General features: G+C 38.7%; 1 protein-coding gene across 1 annotated transcript in view; it reads left to right on the top strand.

Moving 5' to 3' along the window:
- MAN1A1 (mannosidase alpha class 1A member 1) overlaps positions 1 to 17,326 on the top strand; it is a gene marked incomplete at its 5' end in the record, with an annotated part of 65,481 nt that overhangs the window by 14,034 nt on the left and 34,121 nt on the right. The window contains one exon of the mRNA XM_083378733.1: positions 6,291 to 6,387. Within this exon, the coding sequence (XP_083234859.1) occupies positions 6,291 to 6,387 (97 nt within the window). The remainder of the gene's footprint in view (positions 1 to 6,290; positions 6,388 to 17,326) is intronic.

Raw genomic sequence — 17,326 nt, 5'->3', positions numbered from 1 at the left:
GCCCTCCCCATTGGGGAAAGTTGCCGTAATGTGTTATCCTTTATGACAGTGGTTCTTAACTACAGAGCCTGGTGGGGTGGCACGATGTCATCACATGGGGTCCGCAAAGGTTTGAAAAAAATTATTTTAATCCTGAGAAGTCTTGGGAGTCCATGACCACAAAAGGTATTTAAAGGGGTTCTTGATGAAGAAACCACTGCCTTATGACATTGTAAGATATGACTGGTGGGAATTGCACAATGTGATGTAAGGGATATGAGAGTTCAAGAGTTCTACAAGATTTATTCTGGTTCCAAACACTTACATTATGTTAGAAACACAAATCATTTGTCTAAAACCTCACTAGAAACAGTGGAGATATGGTTCTTGTCAGTCTGAAATAAATCCTTTATCAGCTCTTCTTGCCACTACTACTATTGAGTGGCAAGCAAGGAAAGGCCATAAATTTGCAGTTTTAAGTATGGAGAAGACATTGGACTTGGCACTTACTGAGATAATTGCAGTGGCTTGTTTGGTCTGTAAGACTCTTTTCTGTTCATTAGAACAGACAATAAAATAACTTTTTGGTTCTCTTGAAAGCTACTACTTGATGGCACGTAATCAGTCAATAGACTAAAATTGCAAATAATGTTATGCACAAAACCTCAGTGAAAGGCAGAATAATTCAACAGGCTAAAGAAATGCACAGTAAATAACCAGCTATAAAAGCAGTACAAAAGAGAGATTTTGGTTCTTGTTTTCTGAACAGTTAATTAAGATTGAATCCATTTGCATTTTTAAATCAAGTGGAAAGGAGAAAATTAGCTTATAGTTCACAATTTTAAATGGACGATCTCCTCAAAGGTCATCTCTCCAGAATAGTTGCTGGGGTGTGACCAGACAGCTTCAAATTGTCTTTGGCAGGCTGTGTAAGCAGAGATTGTGAAGGAATATAAGCTAGGTTCTAGGAAATGAGCCACTGAGCCTGTAAATGGGAAAGTAAATGGGAATTGCAGGTCAACCTCAGCAGGCAAGTTTAAAGGGAATAGTACAAATGTAGAATTGAAAATGACCAGAAGGATCACCTTAAACCAGCTTCCAGCAGTTTGCACACAAGCCAATTAAAATATTCACAAGAAGTGATTAGCCTCTTTTAAAAAGCCTGCAGAATTGGAAAATCCACAATCTCCTTAAGTAGACTGCCTATTGTGGCACAAATCATTGATTGTCAGGACATTTTGGCTTATAATTCAACTAAATTTTGATAATTGCTGCTTATACCCAGCATTTCTGGTTCTAGTTGCTGTGGGCTCTTGAAAACATGAATTGGAGCTGGAATTCTGAGTTGAAAACAAGACAAAATAAAAGCTGGCTGCTCTTGATTGCTTGAGGGAAGGGGGGAGGGGAAAAAATGAACGGAACCTGTGGTTACACCTGCAAGCCAGTATGTTTGGGTTTCCGCCTGAGAACATCCTGGTATATATAAATAACAATTATACAATTGTGACATTCCAAAAAAAAAATATAACAGGGGAGTGGAGCAACAAGCAACCATACCTCAAAAAACCAACAGTGAAAAGAACAGTAAGGCAAAGAAGCAAGCCCGGTGAATAAGAACAATACAGTAATGGATACAAGAGATGTAGAAGATATTCTGCCACACAGGAACCCAGAAACAGAAGAAAATACTGTAAAACTTTGTGAAGGTTCTTTGCTCTCCAAGGACTTGCACGTGTCATAGTATAGTGTAATAAATATATATAGAATTTACTTTATTACAAAACACATCTTCCCCAAATTACAGGGTTATCTCCACACTTCTAGGCTTTACAAGGTGATGTTGTCACATGAATATGTCTTCGGTCCTTTAATACTTAGTCTTTTAATACTCAGTTCAAACTAAAGTCTCAAAGTCTTTAAAGTAACATACAGCTTTTTGCCTTTCTCCAAACGGTCTTGTATGATTTGGGATGAGGTGCTGTTTCACTGTTGTTGCTCTTTTTCTTACTGCTGGAAAGCTCCAGGCACGACTTCTACCAGGATAGGCTGTTCAGCATAGCTTATGGTCCCAGCAGGTGAATGAAAGTCCCTCTTGCCTGCTTGCCTCTGGCCAATCTATAGACATTGCCTCCACTTCCTTGTCTAGGCTGTGTGTGTTTACCTTTCTTGCTACACACACCTTTCTCTCCACTCTATCTTAGCAATTGTTCTGGTATGCTCAAACGACTGAGTAGGGAAAGCTGCCCTTGGAGGGTCTGCACGTCCTTGAAAACACCAGGGCATAAGTGTATGAGTGCATGTCTGAACGGATGAGGGAAGTGCAGGGAAAGTGTTTCTGCCTGGCTGCAGCTGCTTTTTCCAAAACATAGGTAGCAAATCCCAACTTCACTCCCTCCCTGTCCTAAGCCTTCCGAGCAGAAAGGAAAAAAAAACACTGCAGAACAGGAGACAAATTAACAAATCCATAAGTGGCAGAAAGGACGCAATTGTTCCTTGCAAAATGGGTAGGAAAATAGGTATGCAAGATGGTGACTCACTAGCACAAATGTGTTCAAAGTGAAACCAGAGGCTTAATATATATTCTCAGGTAGGAGCAAAGGTTATACAGCAATTTAATGCAATGGTTAAGGCATCAAGCTAGAGACCAGGAGACCAAAGGCATGAAGCCAGGTGGGTGACTTTGGGCCACTCTCTCTTTCAGCCCTAGGAAGGAACAACGGCAAAACATTTCTTAAAATCTTGCCAAGAAAACAACAGAGATACGTCCAGGAAGTTGCCAGCAGCCAGCACCGACTTTTGACCTTAACCTGTATTAGCATTGTAGTCTCCTGGCTAACATGACATTGCCGTGTGCTAAATAAATAAGCACTGACTTGAAGGCATTAAAAAAAGGACCAAGGATCAGGGATGTCTGAACCCCTCCTAAAACATGCCAAAGCCACTGATGATTTTTCAAATGTGCAGCATTAGGGGGAAAAAGTGTTTCAAAGTGCATGGGAACATGAACAAAGCATCTCTTATCAGATTGCTAAAGCAGCCATGTCTTTTCAGAAGCGAATGTGCTCTGAAAGCTGTTCCCAGATGTTTTGTATTTACTTTGTTAAGAGAAAAAGGAAGATACATGGTGCATAGACTAGCCAGCCTGCCCTCAATACAAAAGAAAGTGATTCTTATTTCTGGTGAAAAGATTCTTTTGGTCAAAGCTTTTTTCCTCCCCACCCTCACCCCCAACCTCAGTTATAGTGCCTTTTTTGAGCTCTGCAATTTAAGATTCAGGGAAACTTAAACCAGGTTGAAAGAAATTGGGTCTGTCTACCATTGAAAAAAAGAAAACTGAAACACCATATTTATTTATTTATTTATTTAATTAGATTTATATACCGCCCTTTCCCGAAGGACTCAGGGCGGTTTACAGGGTATTTAAAACAACCAGTACAAAAGTTAAAAACAAATTTAAAAAGATTAAATCATCCCTAAAATTAAAAAAAACCCAGTTAAAAATTCTCAGCCTGGGCCGGAGAGCTCAAAGAGCCAGGTCTTCAGGTCCCGGCGGAATGAACGAAGGTCAGGGGCGGTCCTAAGCTCCACGGGCAGCTGGTTCCAGAGGGCAGGCGCACCCACAGAGAAGGCCCTTCCCCTGGGTGTTATACGCCGACAGTCTTTTATCGGCGGCACCCTGAAAAGATCCTCCCTGTGGGAGCGCACTGGACGAAGGGAGCTTGATGCCGGCAGCAGGTGTTCCCTCAGATATCCTGGACCCAAGCCATTCAGGGCTTTATAGGTCATCACCAGCACCTTGAATCTCACCCGGAGGGCAACCAGAAGCCAATGCAGCTCGCGGAGTAGAGGTGTTACATGGGAGTATCGGGAAACCCCCATCACAACTCGCGCAGCTGACACTATTCAAATATGCAAATGGGTATAATCCCAAAGACTGTTCTGTATCATCCCAGAATACAAGACAGAAAAAAATGGATCCTCACTATCAGAACATTAAAAAAAACCTCCTAATTTGACAGGAGGATCCATTATACACCAAAATGATTGTCTGCCTTTCATTAGTACATGAGCATGTAGAGGCTAGGCAGACATCTGATCTAGATAATCAGATGTTCGGATTGTTTTAATTTGAATTTCTGTACTCAGCAGGACAGTCAAGTTTAATATTCTAGCTGAATATTTCTGATTCTGTCACTCTAGATAATTAGTTCTTCAGTCAAACACTTCACTTAGATGTTTCATTCAAATACATTTCTTAAATGAGACGTTGCGGAGTATTCTTGAAATCCAGCAACAGTATAATATTTCTGACTCGCTGATTTTGTACTGGAATATTTTATCTGAATCCAAACTTTTACTGCCGAATGACTTAACAGAGTGTATACATTGCCAGTTTTAAATATAATATGCATACCATTTTCCCTCCAAATTCAAGCAGAAGCAGGAAATTATATATATATGAGTTCAATATAGCCAAACCTTCTCTCAAACACAGTTTAATAGACTTTAAGAATATATAAGCATGGAAGATTAGATTTGATTTATGGAAATAACCTTATCTAACATCTTTTTGAGAAAACATTTTTAAAAAACCTACTTTGGTACTCCATTAAAGTTGCTTTCTGCTAAGTTGGAAATCAATTTAATTAGCTTGAATTAGAATGCCAGGGTGTTTGGGAGAACAGCACCTGATCACTTAACTGATTCACTTCTCAGATTATTTTGTTAATTCAGTATTCCTTAGCTTGCTGCCCTCTAACATATAACTTTAATTTATAGAATTCCCAGAATAATAAGAGGACACCACAATCAGAAACTTTGCCTTGGTTATTTAAAAATTAACTTGAGTGAGATAATCTCTGTACTATTGAGCTGTTTTAGCTGTAGCTTCATATCATTTGGGACAGTTTAGCCCAAATGATATAGCTTAATCCCAACTGATATATAATGCTTGAATAAGCACACCTTTAAAATACAACATGTGTATGCATCTGTGCTGTGAGGTACATGCAGGGAAACAATATGTACCTTAGAAATGGAAAGATAATACTTGAAATAAGAACACAATTCTAGTGAGGAAGCTTAGGTTTTAGGATTAAAGCCATCCCAGTTTTTCCCAAGTGCTAGGAAGCTGTTGCTTCATATCCTATCAGTGCTCCTTTCCCGGCTAAGGAAAAACAAAATTAAATTAATCTTGGGAGAATGGGAACTGATGGCAGAGGGCTCCCTTCAAGAAGAGAGATCTTTCACAGGGCAAGTGATACATTTACACCAAAGTGTGGTGAATCATGATAAGACTCTAAAATATATTCCTTTATGGAAAGGAATGCACAGAGGAAGCATGCACTTCTACTCTCTGGTTTGTGAGAGGAAATGAGAGTGGTGGCTATATTTAAATATGAACATTCATATCTGTTATTCAACACATTCCAAAGGCAGCAGTATGAATTCTAACCTATATATGAAAAATAAATATTTAGGGGATGCAATAGGGGGATTGAGGTGGAAATTGCAAGCATTCTGGTATCTGTATCTGGCCTGTGCATTGTCAAATTTATTAAGCATTCTTTCCAAAATCTTGGGATTTAAGCATCTCAGTAGATTGCAGATATTTAAATTATTATTTAAAAATATTTTCATTTAGTATCAGTCTGGTGAGGGTATACATCTTTGAGCCAACATATGCCTTCCTGCTGATTCCTAATTTACACAATAATACTCAAAAGTTTGTGACAATGATGTAGGAACTTATAGATTGGGAACTACTGATTCATGAAATGATGTAAAATAATTATTTCTGCTTATAAAAGGATGCCATCCAAGTCTCTGCCTGTGTTGTGAATTAAACAGCTATGAATTTACTGGGGGTGTCCATTGATTTTTCTTTTACATTGCTAAATTATTTCACTAAATTCTGCTATGTTTGCTAGAGTTTGGATTTGCTTTATGTCATTATATGCTGTAGATGAATAAAATATCAGAATGTTATTGTTTATTGGTTTTAGCTAAGAGTTAAACAGAAATTCTGTTTTCCATCTGTTAGCTGAACTGGGAATATATGATTCTCCATTATATATTTCTAAGTAAGAATTGGGATGAGAATGGAATTAAAGCAGGTCCCTGTATAATTGAGTAACTAAAATAGCAAACATCAATATGATGTTGCTGCTAATATTGTTTAACATTAGAATATATTTATAATATAATAGGTGTTTAATTAACCATCGAATGAGCACATTGATCTTTGGTTATATTTCCTGCTAGTTTTCTTGCCAATTCCAAATTATAATCCTGCTTTCATGTCCCACCAGATGATGAAACATGCCTGGGATAATTACAAACATTATGCCTGGGGATTAAATGAACTGAAACCCATATCAAAACAAGGACACTCAAGCAATTTATTTGGTAAGTAATATGTGCTTTCTATTTAATGACATCAGCTGATTTACTATTCTGAAGTTAAAAGATTATATTAGAAGCGGTGTTTTTGACTAGCTGCTGTGATGTGTTATTGAAAATGTGTGTTTCTTTATCAAAGTTTAATTCTCTGGTTGTATCATGTTTACTGTTAAGAAAATTAGCAGCACTTGCAGAAAGAGTGAGAGGCAATGTTACTTTATGTTCTAGAGTTGGCAGAAGAATCTCTAACCTGCTACATCTTTCCCCTTACAGATTTTGCTACAAGTTTTTATACATTCACTATGCATAAGTAAACTTTAAATTAGTAAGATAATGCAAACAAAGGAATTGATAGAAACAGAGTTCCTGATAAGTTTTAGTGATCAAAAGGTTGAGTTCTTAACAGCATTCAAGGACAGGACTACATGCAATGAATGTATTTGTTAACAAAGTCTTAAGTGTAAAAAGAAGAATTTTTAACAATGCATGTTTTTGATCAGGTAAAATCAGTCTTAGCTGAACTCCGTCTGAGAGACTTAAGTCATTTCACTGATGGAAGAAATTATTTATTTATTTATTTATTTATTTATTTATTTATTTATTTGATTTGATTTGATTTGATTTGATTTGATTTGTATACCGCCCTTCTCCCTAAGGACTCAGATCATGCATATAGTAAGAGACCATTACCAGAAATTGTTACCATGTACTACGCACCTGAACAAAATCTATGTTGAAGTACACAAAAGGTCAAAATGGTGATGGATGAAGGGCTTTCCTAGTTTCTGCTGGGCATCTTGAGTTATAGGCTAGGTAAACTGGGTGGCTTCTACAGTACTGCTTCTTTGCAGTAGTAAATCCTGGTGTAAACTACAATTTTTCATCAAAGATTTCATTCTCCCTCTGCTCATATGTCCAATTCCATGGGCTAAATTAACAAAATATGGAAGCAGTACCTTAGGGGCCACTGAGTATCCATCAGAGGAAGCCTATTGACTGAGGGTATTAATAAGCATCTATGAGAATTCTAAGCATGCTTTCTCGATTTGGATTTCTGAAGAGACATCCAGGATCTGGGACGGCCTCTGTCGAGTCTGGGAAGCATTTAAGTGAGCACAAAACAGTTGTGTTTTGAGATGGACGGCATATTTGGCAGAGATATCTGTCAATACATTTCTAATAGCATCAGAAATACTCCGATGAGACAGAGAATGCAGAGAAGAGCAAGGCTTCTAGGAGACTTTTTACCAAGGAGACATGCTTAATAGGTGAACCTAAATTAGTTAGAAACTGTCTGAGTTTCCATAAAGCTCAATTTATGCATAACTCCAGAGACATATCAAGAATCTACATAAATACCAGCAGATTTCCCTTTGGCTAATTAAAGGCACATGTTAGCACAACTAGCTACTTGAGCCTGGCATTTAAGCAAGAGAGAAGAAATAGCATGTGATAACAAAAAGCTGATGGCCCAGGGCAAAGATCCACAGATTAAAGTGGAACAGCCACTGTGCCCAAGCATGGAGGAAAAGCAAGAGCAATGAGATCTAACACATTTGCTGTAGCAGGCCCAGTGATCCATATTGTTCACTGTGCTTTGGTGTTGATAGATTGAGCCAAGGTACAGAGTTCATGGCCAAAGAAGGTGAAAGTCTTAAAGCAGTCGGGAATTTCTACAGCAAAAATAGAAACAAGCACAAATGTTAAAGCCAGAAAAGAGGATTTTGGAGCTTCAGAGCCATGAAAGGGAGTAGCAGAAGTTTTCAGAGGAGTTGGTTAACTGCTAAGTTGAAAATCCACTGGCAGCAATAACCCATTCTCCAAAAGTGTACACTTCCGGGACAGAAGTAGGCAAGAGAAATTTAAAATTTAATTTAATTAATTTAATTTAATTTATTAATATTTCTATACCGCCCTTCTCCCGGAGGACTCAGGGCGGTGTACAGGGCAAGAATAAAACACAGAAATTTACAAAAACTAAAAGATAATTAAATACATGCCCGATTAAAATACAATTGATACATAGTAAAAACCCCAATAAAAATGATAAAAACCCCACCAATCCCCCCTCAGGCCAGGCCGGCTTGATCAAACAAGTATGTTTTCAGATCGCGGCGAAAGGAGCGCAGATCGGGCGCCGTCCGGAGCTCAACCGGTAGCTGGTTCCATAGCTCCGGGGCGCCCACAGAGAAGGATCTCCCCCTGGGGGCCACCAGTCGGGATTAATGGGATTAATGCCTTGTGAAATACCATGACCTAGATAAGGCACAGAGGTTTTTCAGAGCTACAGCTTGGTGTTACAGACCTGGTCCTTTCTCAGCAATAACAGATTGTCCTGGTCAGTCTGGCAAGTTTCCAGGAGAAAGAAAGCCACAAGGAGATCATCAACATACTGAATTAGAGCAGAAGATGCAGGACAAGATCAAACAGACTATAAAGGTACTATGCATACAAAACAAAGCTGATTATTAGGATGAAAAGGAACAGAAAAGAAAAGTTTACAAAGACTGGTGATTGAAAAGTTAGGAGTATAAAAACAAGAATGCTGACCAATGAATAGTATTGGGGTTTGGAACTACAGGAAAGGTGGGTATCATAAGTCTATTTGTCATTCTTAGATGCTACACAAAGTGCCACTTATTACTCTACCACCATTTTTAAATGAGGAAGATTCAAGAGTTGCTTCTAGTGATTACAATTATACCCTGCTTCAAGAATACGTTAGTTACTGGTTTAATTCCTTCCTTAGCTTCTGGGTTTAAGGGATATTGCATTTTCCTGGTTAATCGGGGGTGGGGGGAGGTATTTGAATCAATTAAAATTAAAATTTTAACAGGCTGGACTGAAAGTAGATATCTCATTTCATTAGAATGTTTTGTCCACAAAATATCTGTGACTTGCTTCAACTTGTATTCATCTAAAACGTGAGTCTGGCTTTCCTCCCGAAGAGGCATTGCCAATAGAACCATTGTTGCTTCTTCGTGCTGGGAAAGTATATCTAAACAAAGTCCATTTGGTATGAAATATGTAATGGTTGTTAATTCGCAAAGCCAGTCCCAATTGTAAGGCCCATTTACTACAGAGAAATATTGGGAATTCTGATATCTTGAGAGTTGAATAAAGAGTATCTAGAAGTATCTAGAAGCGATAGTTTTTCCTCCTGTAGTGCAATCAGCAAATGGCTCAGAGACAGAAAGAGACAAGAGGAGGTAAGATGCTATTACTTTCACCCGCACACATCCTTGGGCTATTTTTAGGACAATTTGTTTCCAAAGCCCAGGATTTCCATAGGAGCAATGTGATCCTGGGGGCTTTGACCCTGAAAGGATAAGTCTGAAGGCTTGTTTCAGATTTTGTTGCTTGCTAGATTTAGAGGTGTCCTTCCTTTTCTTGTCTATTACCGGTAGTTGGAAAGTGGAGAGCCTACAGTTGACTCACTTGAAGAGCCATCAGCAGTGTCTTTAGCTTTTTCTTTAGTTATCTAGAAATTTTTGAGTTTGAGTGGCTGTTGTAATAATCTTATTAAGGTGTTTCCCTTCCAGCCCAGTAAGACATTTTAAATGCAACCTCTACAGAAATGTTACTAAAATTTGGGCAAATTGCTTTAAGTTAGAGTCTCCAGGCTGCTGTTGGATCATAGTTCTTAAGCAATCCAGGAAATCAGCTGAGCCTTCCCCTTTTTCCTGCCTAAACTCTGTATTTTGTGCCAATCTTTATTAAGGGCACAGATGATCAAAATCTAAAATGTTTTTTCTGTTTTCAGGGGGAAGCTTTGAATGAACCTTTATTGTCAAAGTACAACCATGTATACATTGAGTTTGGCTGAGCCTCCCTTCGTGCCCCTACCCCCAACTTACAGTGACACAAACCCTCCATCTTATTACACCATGTGAGCTAATTGCACAACACACTGGCCTCGCAAGTCAATTCTGCATAAAATTTATAAAAAAAATATTTCCTGTTCAAAAGCCTAACAGCCCACAGATAAAAGCTGTTTTTCAGCCTGTTGGTGTGGCTGGCTATACTCCTATATCTCCTACCCTATGGTAGGAGAGTAAAGAGATACCGTCCAGGGTGTGAGTCATCCCTGAGAATTTTCCTCACTCTTCCAAGGCAACGAGCCCTGGTGATGTCATCCAGTGGTGTCAGGGGACAGCCCACAATGTCTTGTGCTGTGCTCACCACCCTCTGTAATACTTTCCTATCCACAGCTGTCAGACCAGCATACCAAACCACAATACCATACGAGAGGACGCTCTCTATAGTAGACCGGTAAAAGAGGGTCATTAGCTGTTGTTCTACCCTATTCTTCCGCAAGACCCTGAGAAAGTGAAGCCTCTGTTGGGCCTTTCTAGCCACCTGGGTTGTATAAACTTTCCAGGTCAGATCTTCGCAGAGGTAGACTCCCAAAAATTTAAAGGAGGAAACTCTCTCCACACAGTCCTCCCCGATGTAAAGTGGGGCAGGTTCCTCCTTTTTTCTCCAGAAGTCTAGCACCATCTCTTTCGTCTTGCCGGTGTTCAGGTGCAAGTTGTTGTTACTACACCATATGGCTAGTTTTTGTACCTCCGCCCTGTATGCTGTCTCATCCCCACCTGTAATGAGACCCACCACAGTCGTATCTTCTGTGAACTTAATTATCACAGTGGATGGGTCAGATGATACACAGTCATATGTGTACAAAGAGTACAGGTAGGGGCTAAGCACGCAGCCCTGTGGCGAGCCGGTGCAAAGCTTCAGGGGGGTGGACAAAGCAGACACCCTCACTGTTTGTAACCGGTCCCTAAGAAAGTCTTGAATCCAATCGCAGATGGGGGAGAATTTCAAGTCAGTCAGCTTCTCGATGAGAATGCTCGGCAAAATGGTGTTGAAAGCTGAGCTATAATCAACAAAAAGGGAGGAGGGTGTTCCATAAGGCAAGCAGCACAGTAGAGAAGGCCCACCTCTTGGGACTCGCCAAGTGAGCCTTCCCAGTTTGCTAATGTCACACAACATGGAGGTGTGCAAAGGCCTTCCTAGGCATGACTGCAACCTGCTCTTTGAGCAGGAGTGATAAATCCAGAAGGACCCCCGGATCGCTCACTTTCTAGGACATTGCAACTCCACCCAGAACCAAAGATGGTACAAGCATAACTGGCAGGTCTCAAAACCTCATCCTTACATGAACTCACCCAGCAGCCTCATGTACTGTAGATGTTGAATAAGAGCAGAGAGAATTCTGAATTCTGCAGTGCCCCCATGTTCACATTATCAATATTTAGATATTTGGCAGCCCACCTTTGGCATGCTTTGTTAGCAGCAGGAGCAAGAAAATGGCAAAGATGAGCTGGGACAGCAGGACAGTACAGGGCCAAAAGGACACAGAGGTGGGAGAGATAGGTGAGTGGGGGAACTTGATGTGCCCCCTGCAGTTGTAAGTGCAGTCGGACTGCCAAGAACCCAAATTGTGACCACAGGAGCAGCTGCTGCAACTGTAACTTTGAGCATGAGTCATAAGTTGATTTTTTTTTTCAGTACTGTAGTAACTTCAAATGGTCATTGAATGAATGGTTGTAAGTCAAGGGCTACCTGTATTTTAATTCTGGAATTGGGAAGAGCATATTTCTCTTCACCATGCCATAACCCCCATCCCCCTACAGCATGTTGGTATAGGTTTTGTGTATTTCTTGTGCATTTAGTCTGATAAACATGATGATTATTGCCCATCTGAGAAGATTTCTGCATGTTATAATTGTAACAACTAGTTTCATTGGCTCATGTACAAAGACCATTAACAAAAGGTTTTTACCATGGTTTAGTTCATTCCTAATGCGAACTCATAATTATGGATGACATTATGAGTCAGTATTATATGAGAATCAGGCTGTTTAATTCTTACTATCTGATTATAAATAATATCTTTATACTTTATATTAATTTTGTACAACATTTCTAATATGTATAATACTTCTAAAATTAGAATTCATAGTTACATAACAAATAATTTAGTTTTTTTTATCTCGCTTTTTTAAATAACTGAAGGCAGCAAACATAGCTAATACCCCTTCCTCCTCCTATTTTCCCCACAACAGCAACCCTGTTGGGCTGAGAGAGAGATTAGTTACCCAGCCAATTTTCACGCCTAAAGTTTTCATGCCTCACAGTCTCTCGGTTTCTAGCCTGGAGCCCCAACCACTAGACCAGGGGTAGGCAACCTTGGCTCTTTTATGACTCGTGGACCTCAACTCCCAGAATTCCTGAGCCAGCTGGCTCAGGAATTCTGGGAGTTGAAGTCCACGAGTCATAAAAGAGCCAAGGTTGCCTATCCCTGCATTAGACCAATGATGCAATATTATTAAGGGAAAAGAATATCACTGAGTGAGCGTCATAAATGTTTATGTTTCAGTTTTTATTTGTTTTATCTTTAACAATAGCCACTGAATTTAAAGCATTTTTTAATACAATTGTGTACTGTCATTCTATGACAGAAGATGAAAAGCTGAATCTTTGTAAGCTTAGTGTTTGAAATATATATTGTCTAATACTTCATAGGGTTCTCCTATTACCCATCCTATTACCCTTGCTGAAATTATTAAATATCATAATTACCGTAAATTAATTGTAGTGGATGGCTTTCGATTAGCAATTCAGAACTGCTACTTTCCCTCTTACTTTAGAACTACAGTCTGAAATGTCAAGGTTGAAAATTAAATGTCAGCCTCTTTTTGGTCAGGCCTTCCTTAAAATGACCTTCATACACATCATTCATTTTTGGCAACACAACAAGGAAACAAACCCATAAGGTTCAATACCATGAGGGGTCCTTGATGTTCTCTGAGCTTGCTTGTTTTCTTGCAGATGTTTCATTACCCAAACTAGGTAACATCATCAGTGCTAGACTGCTAGTAAGGAGTGCTGTTGACTGTCCATTTATATTCTAGTGGCTTGCCTGTGGTTGGGGGTAGTCTTAGAAATTCTTTGATTAGGCTGTTTGCTGTTGGCTTCTTTGGCAGTTTCTTGATTGGGGTATTGTTTACTTGATTGTTGGTCTGATGTTAACTTTGGAGTTAATTTATTCTGATCTTGGGTCTTTTTGTTCCTTTTTGGACTGGGTGATATAGTCTGTATAGTTCATAGTCTATATAAAGTAAAGGTAAAGGTTCCCCCGCACATGCGTGCTAGTCGTTTCCGACTCTAGGGGCCGGTGCTCATCTCCGTTTCAAAGCCGAAGAGCCAGTGCTTGTCCGAGGACGACTCCGTGGTCATGTGGCTGGCATGACTAGACTCCAAAGGTGCACGGAACGCTGTTACCTTCCCACCGTAGTGGTCCCTATTTTTCTACTTGCATTTTTACGTGCTTTCGAACTGCTAGGTTGGCAGAAGCTGGGACGAGTAACAGGCGCTCACTCTGTTACGCGGCACTTGGGATTCGACCTGCCAAACTGCCGACCTTCTGATCGACAAGCTCAGCGTCCTAACCCACTGAGCCACCGTGTCCCTTTTCATAGTCCATAGATGATGTTAATGTCTTTGTGTCTATTGATGGCTGATTTGTCAGAGTGCCTGGCTTCTAGAAATTCCCTGGCATTTTTGGATTTGGCTTGGTCTAGAATGGTCACATTTTCCCGATTGAAACTATGGTTAAATCTGTCTATATGCTGAGAAATTAAAGAATTTTCATCATGTCTTCTGACTGCTAATTGGTTTTCGTGGATGTATTCTGCCAGTCTTCTGCCTGCTGCCTGTTTGTCCTACATAGTGGTTGTTGCAATCCTTACATTGTATGTTGTGAATGACTCCTGTTTTTTTTTTTTTCTTCTGGGGTCTTTTGGTCTGCTTAGATGCTTTGAAAGGCTTTAGTTGTCTTGTGTGCTATGCTGATTCTGTGTGCTTATAGTTGCCTGTTGGTGTTTTTTGAGATATTCTTGATATATAGAGTTTGTGTTGGTTGTCCTATATTGGGTTGAATGGTCAGGGAATTTTTGATAAAGTTGCATGGATATCTATTTTGTTGGAATATGTTGTATGGATGCTCCATTTCTCTCTTCTGTTGTTCCTGGTTGCTGCAGTGTGTTTAGACTTGTCTAAAGTCCTAATGCAGCTTCTCTTGTTTGGAGGTTGGATTGTTGCTTTGGTAGTGGAGCACCTGGTTAGTATAGGTGGTTTTTCTGTAGACTTGTGTTTCTAGTTTGCTGTTGTGGTCTTTGCTGATCAGGATGTCCAGGAAGGGTAGCGAGTTGTCATTTTCCTCTTCTCTGATAAACTGGATTCCTTCAAAAATAAAATTTATTTTTTAAAAAAAAAATTAATTTAAAAATGTTATTAAAAATTACTATTAATTTCAGTGCTGCTTTCTGGTTTTTTGGAAGGAGCCTGCTCATACTAGTTGGGAACAAATGTTGGCAAAGTGTTTCCAAATTTGCCAGCTTTTAATTTTATAAAGAAACATTTTTAGAGCAAAATTGCCGCAGCCCCATTGGAGAAGTGCCAACATTAATCACAGAATCAGCACTGGAAAGAGCCTTTTAAGTATTGAGACCAAGCTCAGTTTGGAAATCCAGATTAAGGCATCTCTGACAGATGTCTCTCCAGCCTTTGCTGGAACACACCCAGCAGCAGGAAGATCACTTTATTTTCAAACAACTCTTACTGTTAGGTAACTTCTCTATCTCCCCAATTTATGGAACACAGAACAAACAGGGAAATTCCAGTTAAATGTTACCGAACATTTCCTAATAGTGTTACCAGTTGATTGAATTAACTAACCTGCATTGATGTAGCTAATTCTGTCTTCTTTATCCAGCAAACGCTGCCAAAATATTAGCTAGGCAGTAAACTTTGTTGCACAGTGCAATTTGCTGCAACATTTAACAAGTAGTAGATAATCAGACTAAAGTTAGATACCTATTCTTAGTTATTTGGGTGTGTAAAATTTTAAAAAGATAACTGAGTTAGTAAAAGGAATGGAAACCTAAAGTTTTACATAATCCTGGACCAGAAATGCTTTGCATGTTATCTGTTTATCATCAGTTCACCCCACCTTTCAAGATGACTAATCATTGTGCAAAACAATAATTGTCATTGAATAAGTGTCAGGATAAAAGGCACTAAAAAGGCAACTCCTCAGCCATTTTTTTCAAAGCACCAGCATTTCAACAGTTGGGTTCTCATGGAGTGTCCTGCAGGCACTCTCCTGCAGGACATTCTGATAAGAGCAGGTGTGAAAACACAGCCAGCTAACTTAGTCATGAGGTCTAGCAGCAACCAAGACACTTGGGTGTGAACATAACTCTGGGGGTAGCCTAGGGAGGTGCTGAAAGACTTTGAAGTAGCTGCCCCTAGGTATATATCTGCATGTCTTCCAGAGAGAGTAGAACTCTCTGAACCAAATTAAGAAAGAATAAAGGGAAGTAGAAGAAGAGAAAACCATATTACATCTATGTCATTGCTCTCCCCAGCTGTACTCTAGTGAAGATAAAATCATTATTCTTTTATTGGTGTGGGATTAATTTAGAATTTAGAATTGAAATAAAATCTTAAAGTGCTCATCTTCAGAGTCCCACTTCCCATACGTATCTTGAGATGGGTATGTTGAGTTTTAAGAGGAGAAGGTTGAAAATGGACACAGAGTATAACATCATAGAAAAATACAGTGGAAAATAGGGCTCTTGCTTTCTTCTTAATTTCTAGAAATAGAGGAAGCCGCCTTATACCAGTATTCCAAGTAGCAGCTCAGTCTACTTTACTTGGCTTCAGCTCTTCAAAATAATTGCTTCCAAATGTGATTATTTTATCCATGAAACTGCCGAGTCCCTGATTTTTCTTTTGCTAAATAGTGGCATATGCAACCAGTGCTATATAGCTACTAAATATAATAAAATAACATTAAATCATTGTATTTTGTGGTTCCACAATACATTTGGTTTTTAAAATAATTTTAAATGAAGATTGCATTCTACAGAAATACATTTAAAGAATTACAAATTTGAAAAAGTGCAGATAAAAAAGATAGAATAAGTTACTTCTCCCTTCATCTCCAGCAAGCATAGTCAACCTTAACAATGTATCACTCTATTAAAATACAACCATTCATATGCTCTTTAAGTCCATCTCTAGATTTTCATCTCTCCATATTAGTCAAAAAAAGTCCAGTGAAAGTAAGAACGCAAGTATTATGAACTATATTTATTACACCCAGTTTGAATCCTCCCATTTATATTTATATCTATTTCTATTTAAACAAATCCCCCTTTCCTCTCTTCAAAGTCCAATCCCAGTAAAAAAGACAAAATGAAACATTACAAAAAATCATCATCATCTAGTCCCAATCAAAGGAACTAATAAACTACTGTAATATAGTATAAATATCTTACTCAAACAAATTGAAAGCTTTTTAGAATTTCTTTAATTGAAATGTTTGTAAATATTTATTGAGAAATTAACATTCTTTGCATGCCAGAGATCCAGACAGCATGAATGACCCTTCCTCACATTTTTAGTAGTTTCCTATATTATTTAGATCCTAATAATATAAATCTTATATATGTTTATTTAATAATAAGTCTAACAGAATGCAGTGGAATTCATTACCTAGTAAGTATGATCTGGATCCAGCCTTAGGAGAGGGACTGGAAATACTTAAAATTAAGACATTAAATATTAATATGCTCATCTATCATGCCAGCTGTTGGCATATATATGTGCTTCCTAGCAGTAGGTGCCTGGAAAAAAAATAGATTTCATTAATATTGGTTCCTTTCCAGTTACTCAATTTATCTTGTGTAATGTTCAATCATTGTAATGAACAATTAGCTAGTATAATTAAATTTCTATTTTCAGGACTGTGAGTTTCTAATGTCTGAAAACCATTCGGTATAAAAAGTACAGTACTGTACTGATTTTTTTTGCACATAATATTGCTCTGCATAAGCTTTCTCTTGTCATTTTACTATTGGAAAGCCTATAA

This window comes from Vipera ursinii, assembly GCF_947247035.1.
Source record: "Vipera ursinii genome assembly, chromosome: 1".
Lineage (NCBI taxonomy): Eukaryota > Metazoa > Chordata > Lepidosauria > Squamata > Viperidae > Vipera > Vipera ursinii.
This window is presented reverse-complemented; position numbering and strand designations above follow the sequence as displayed.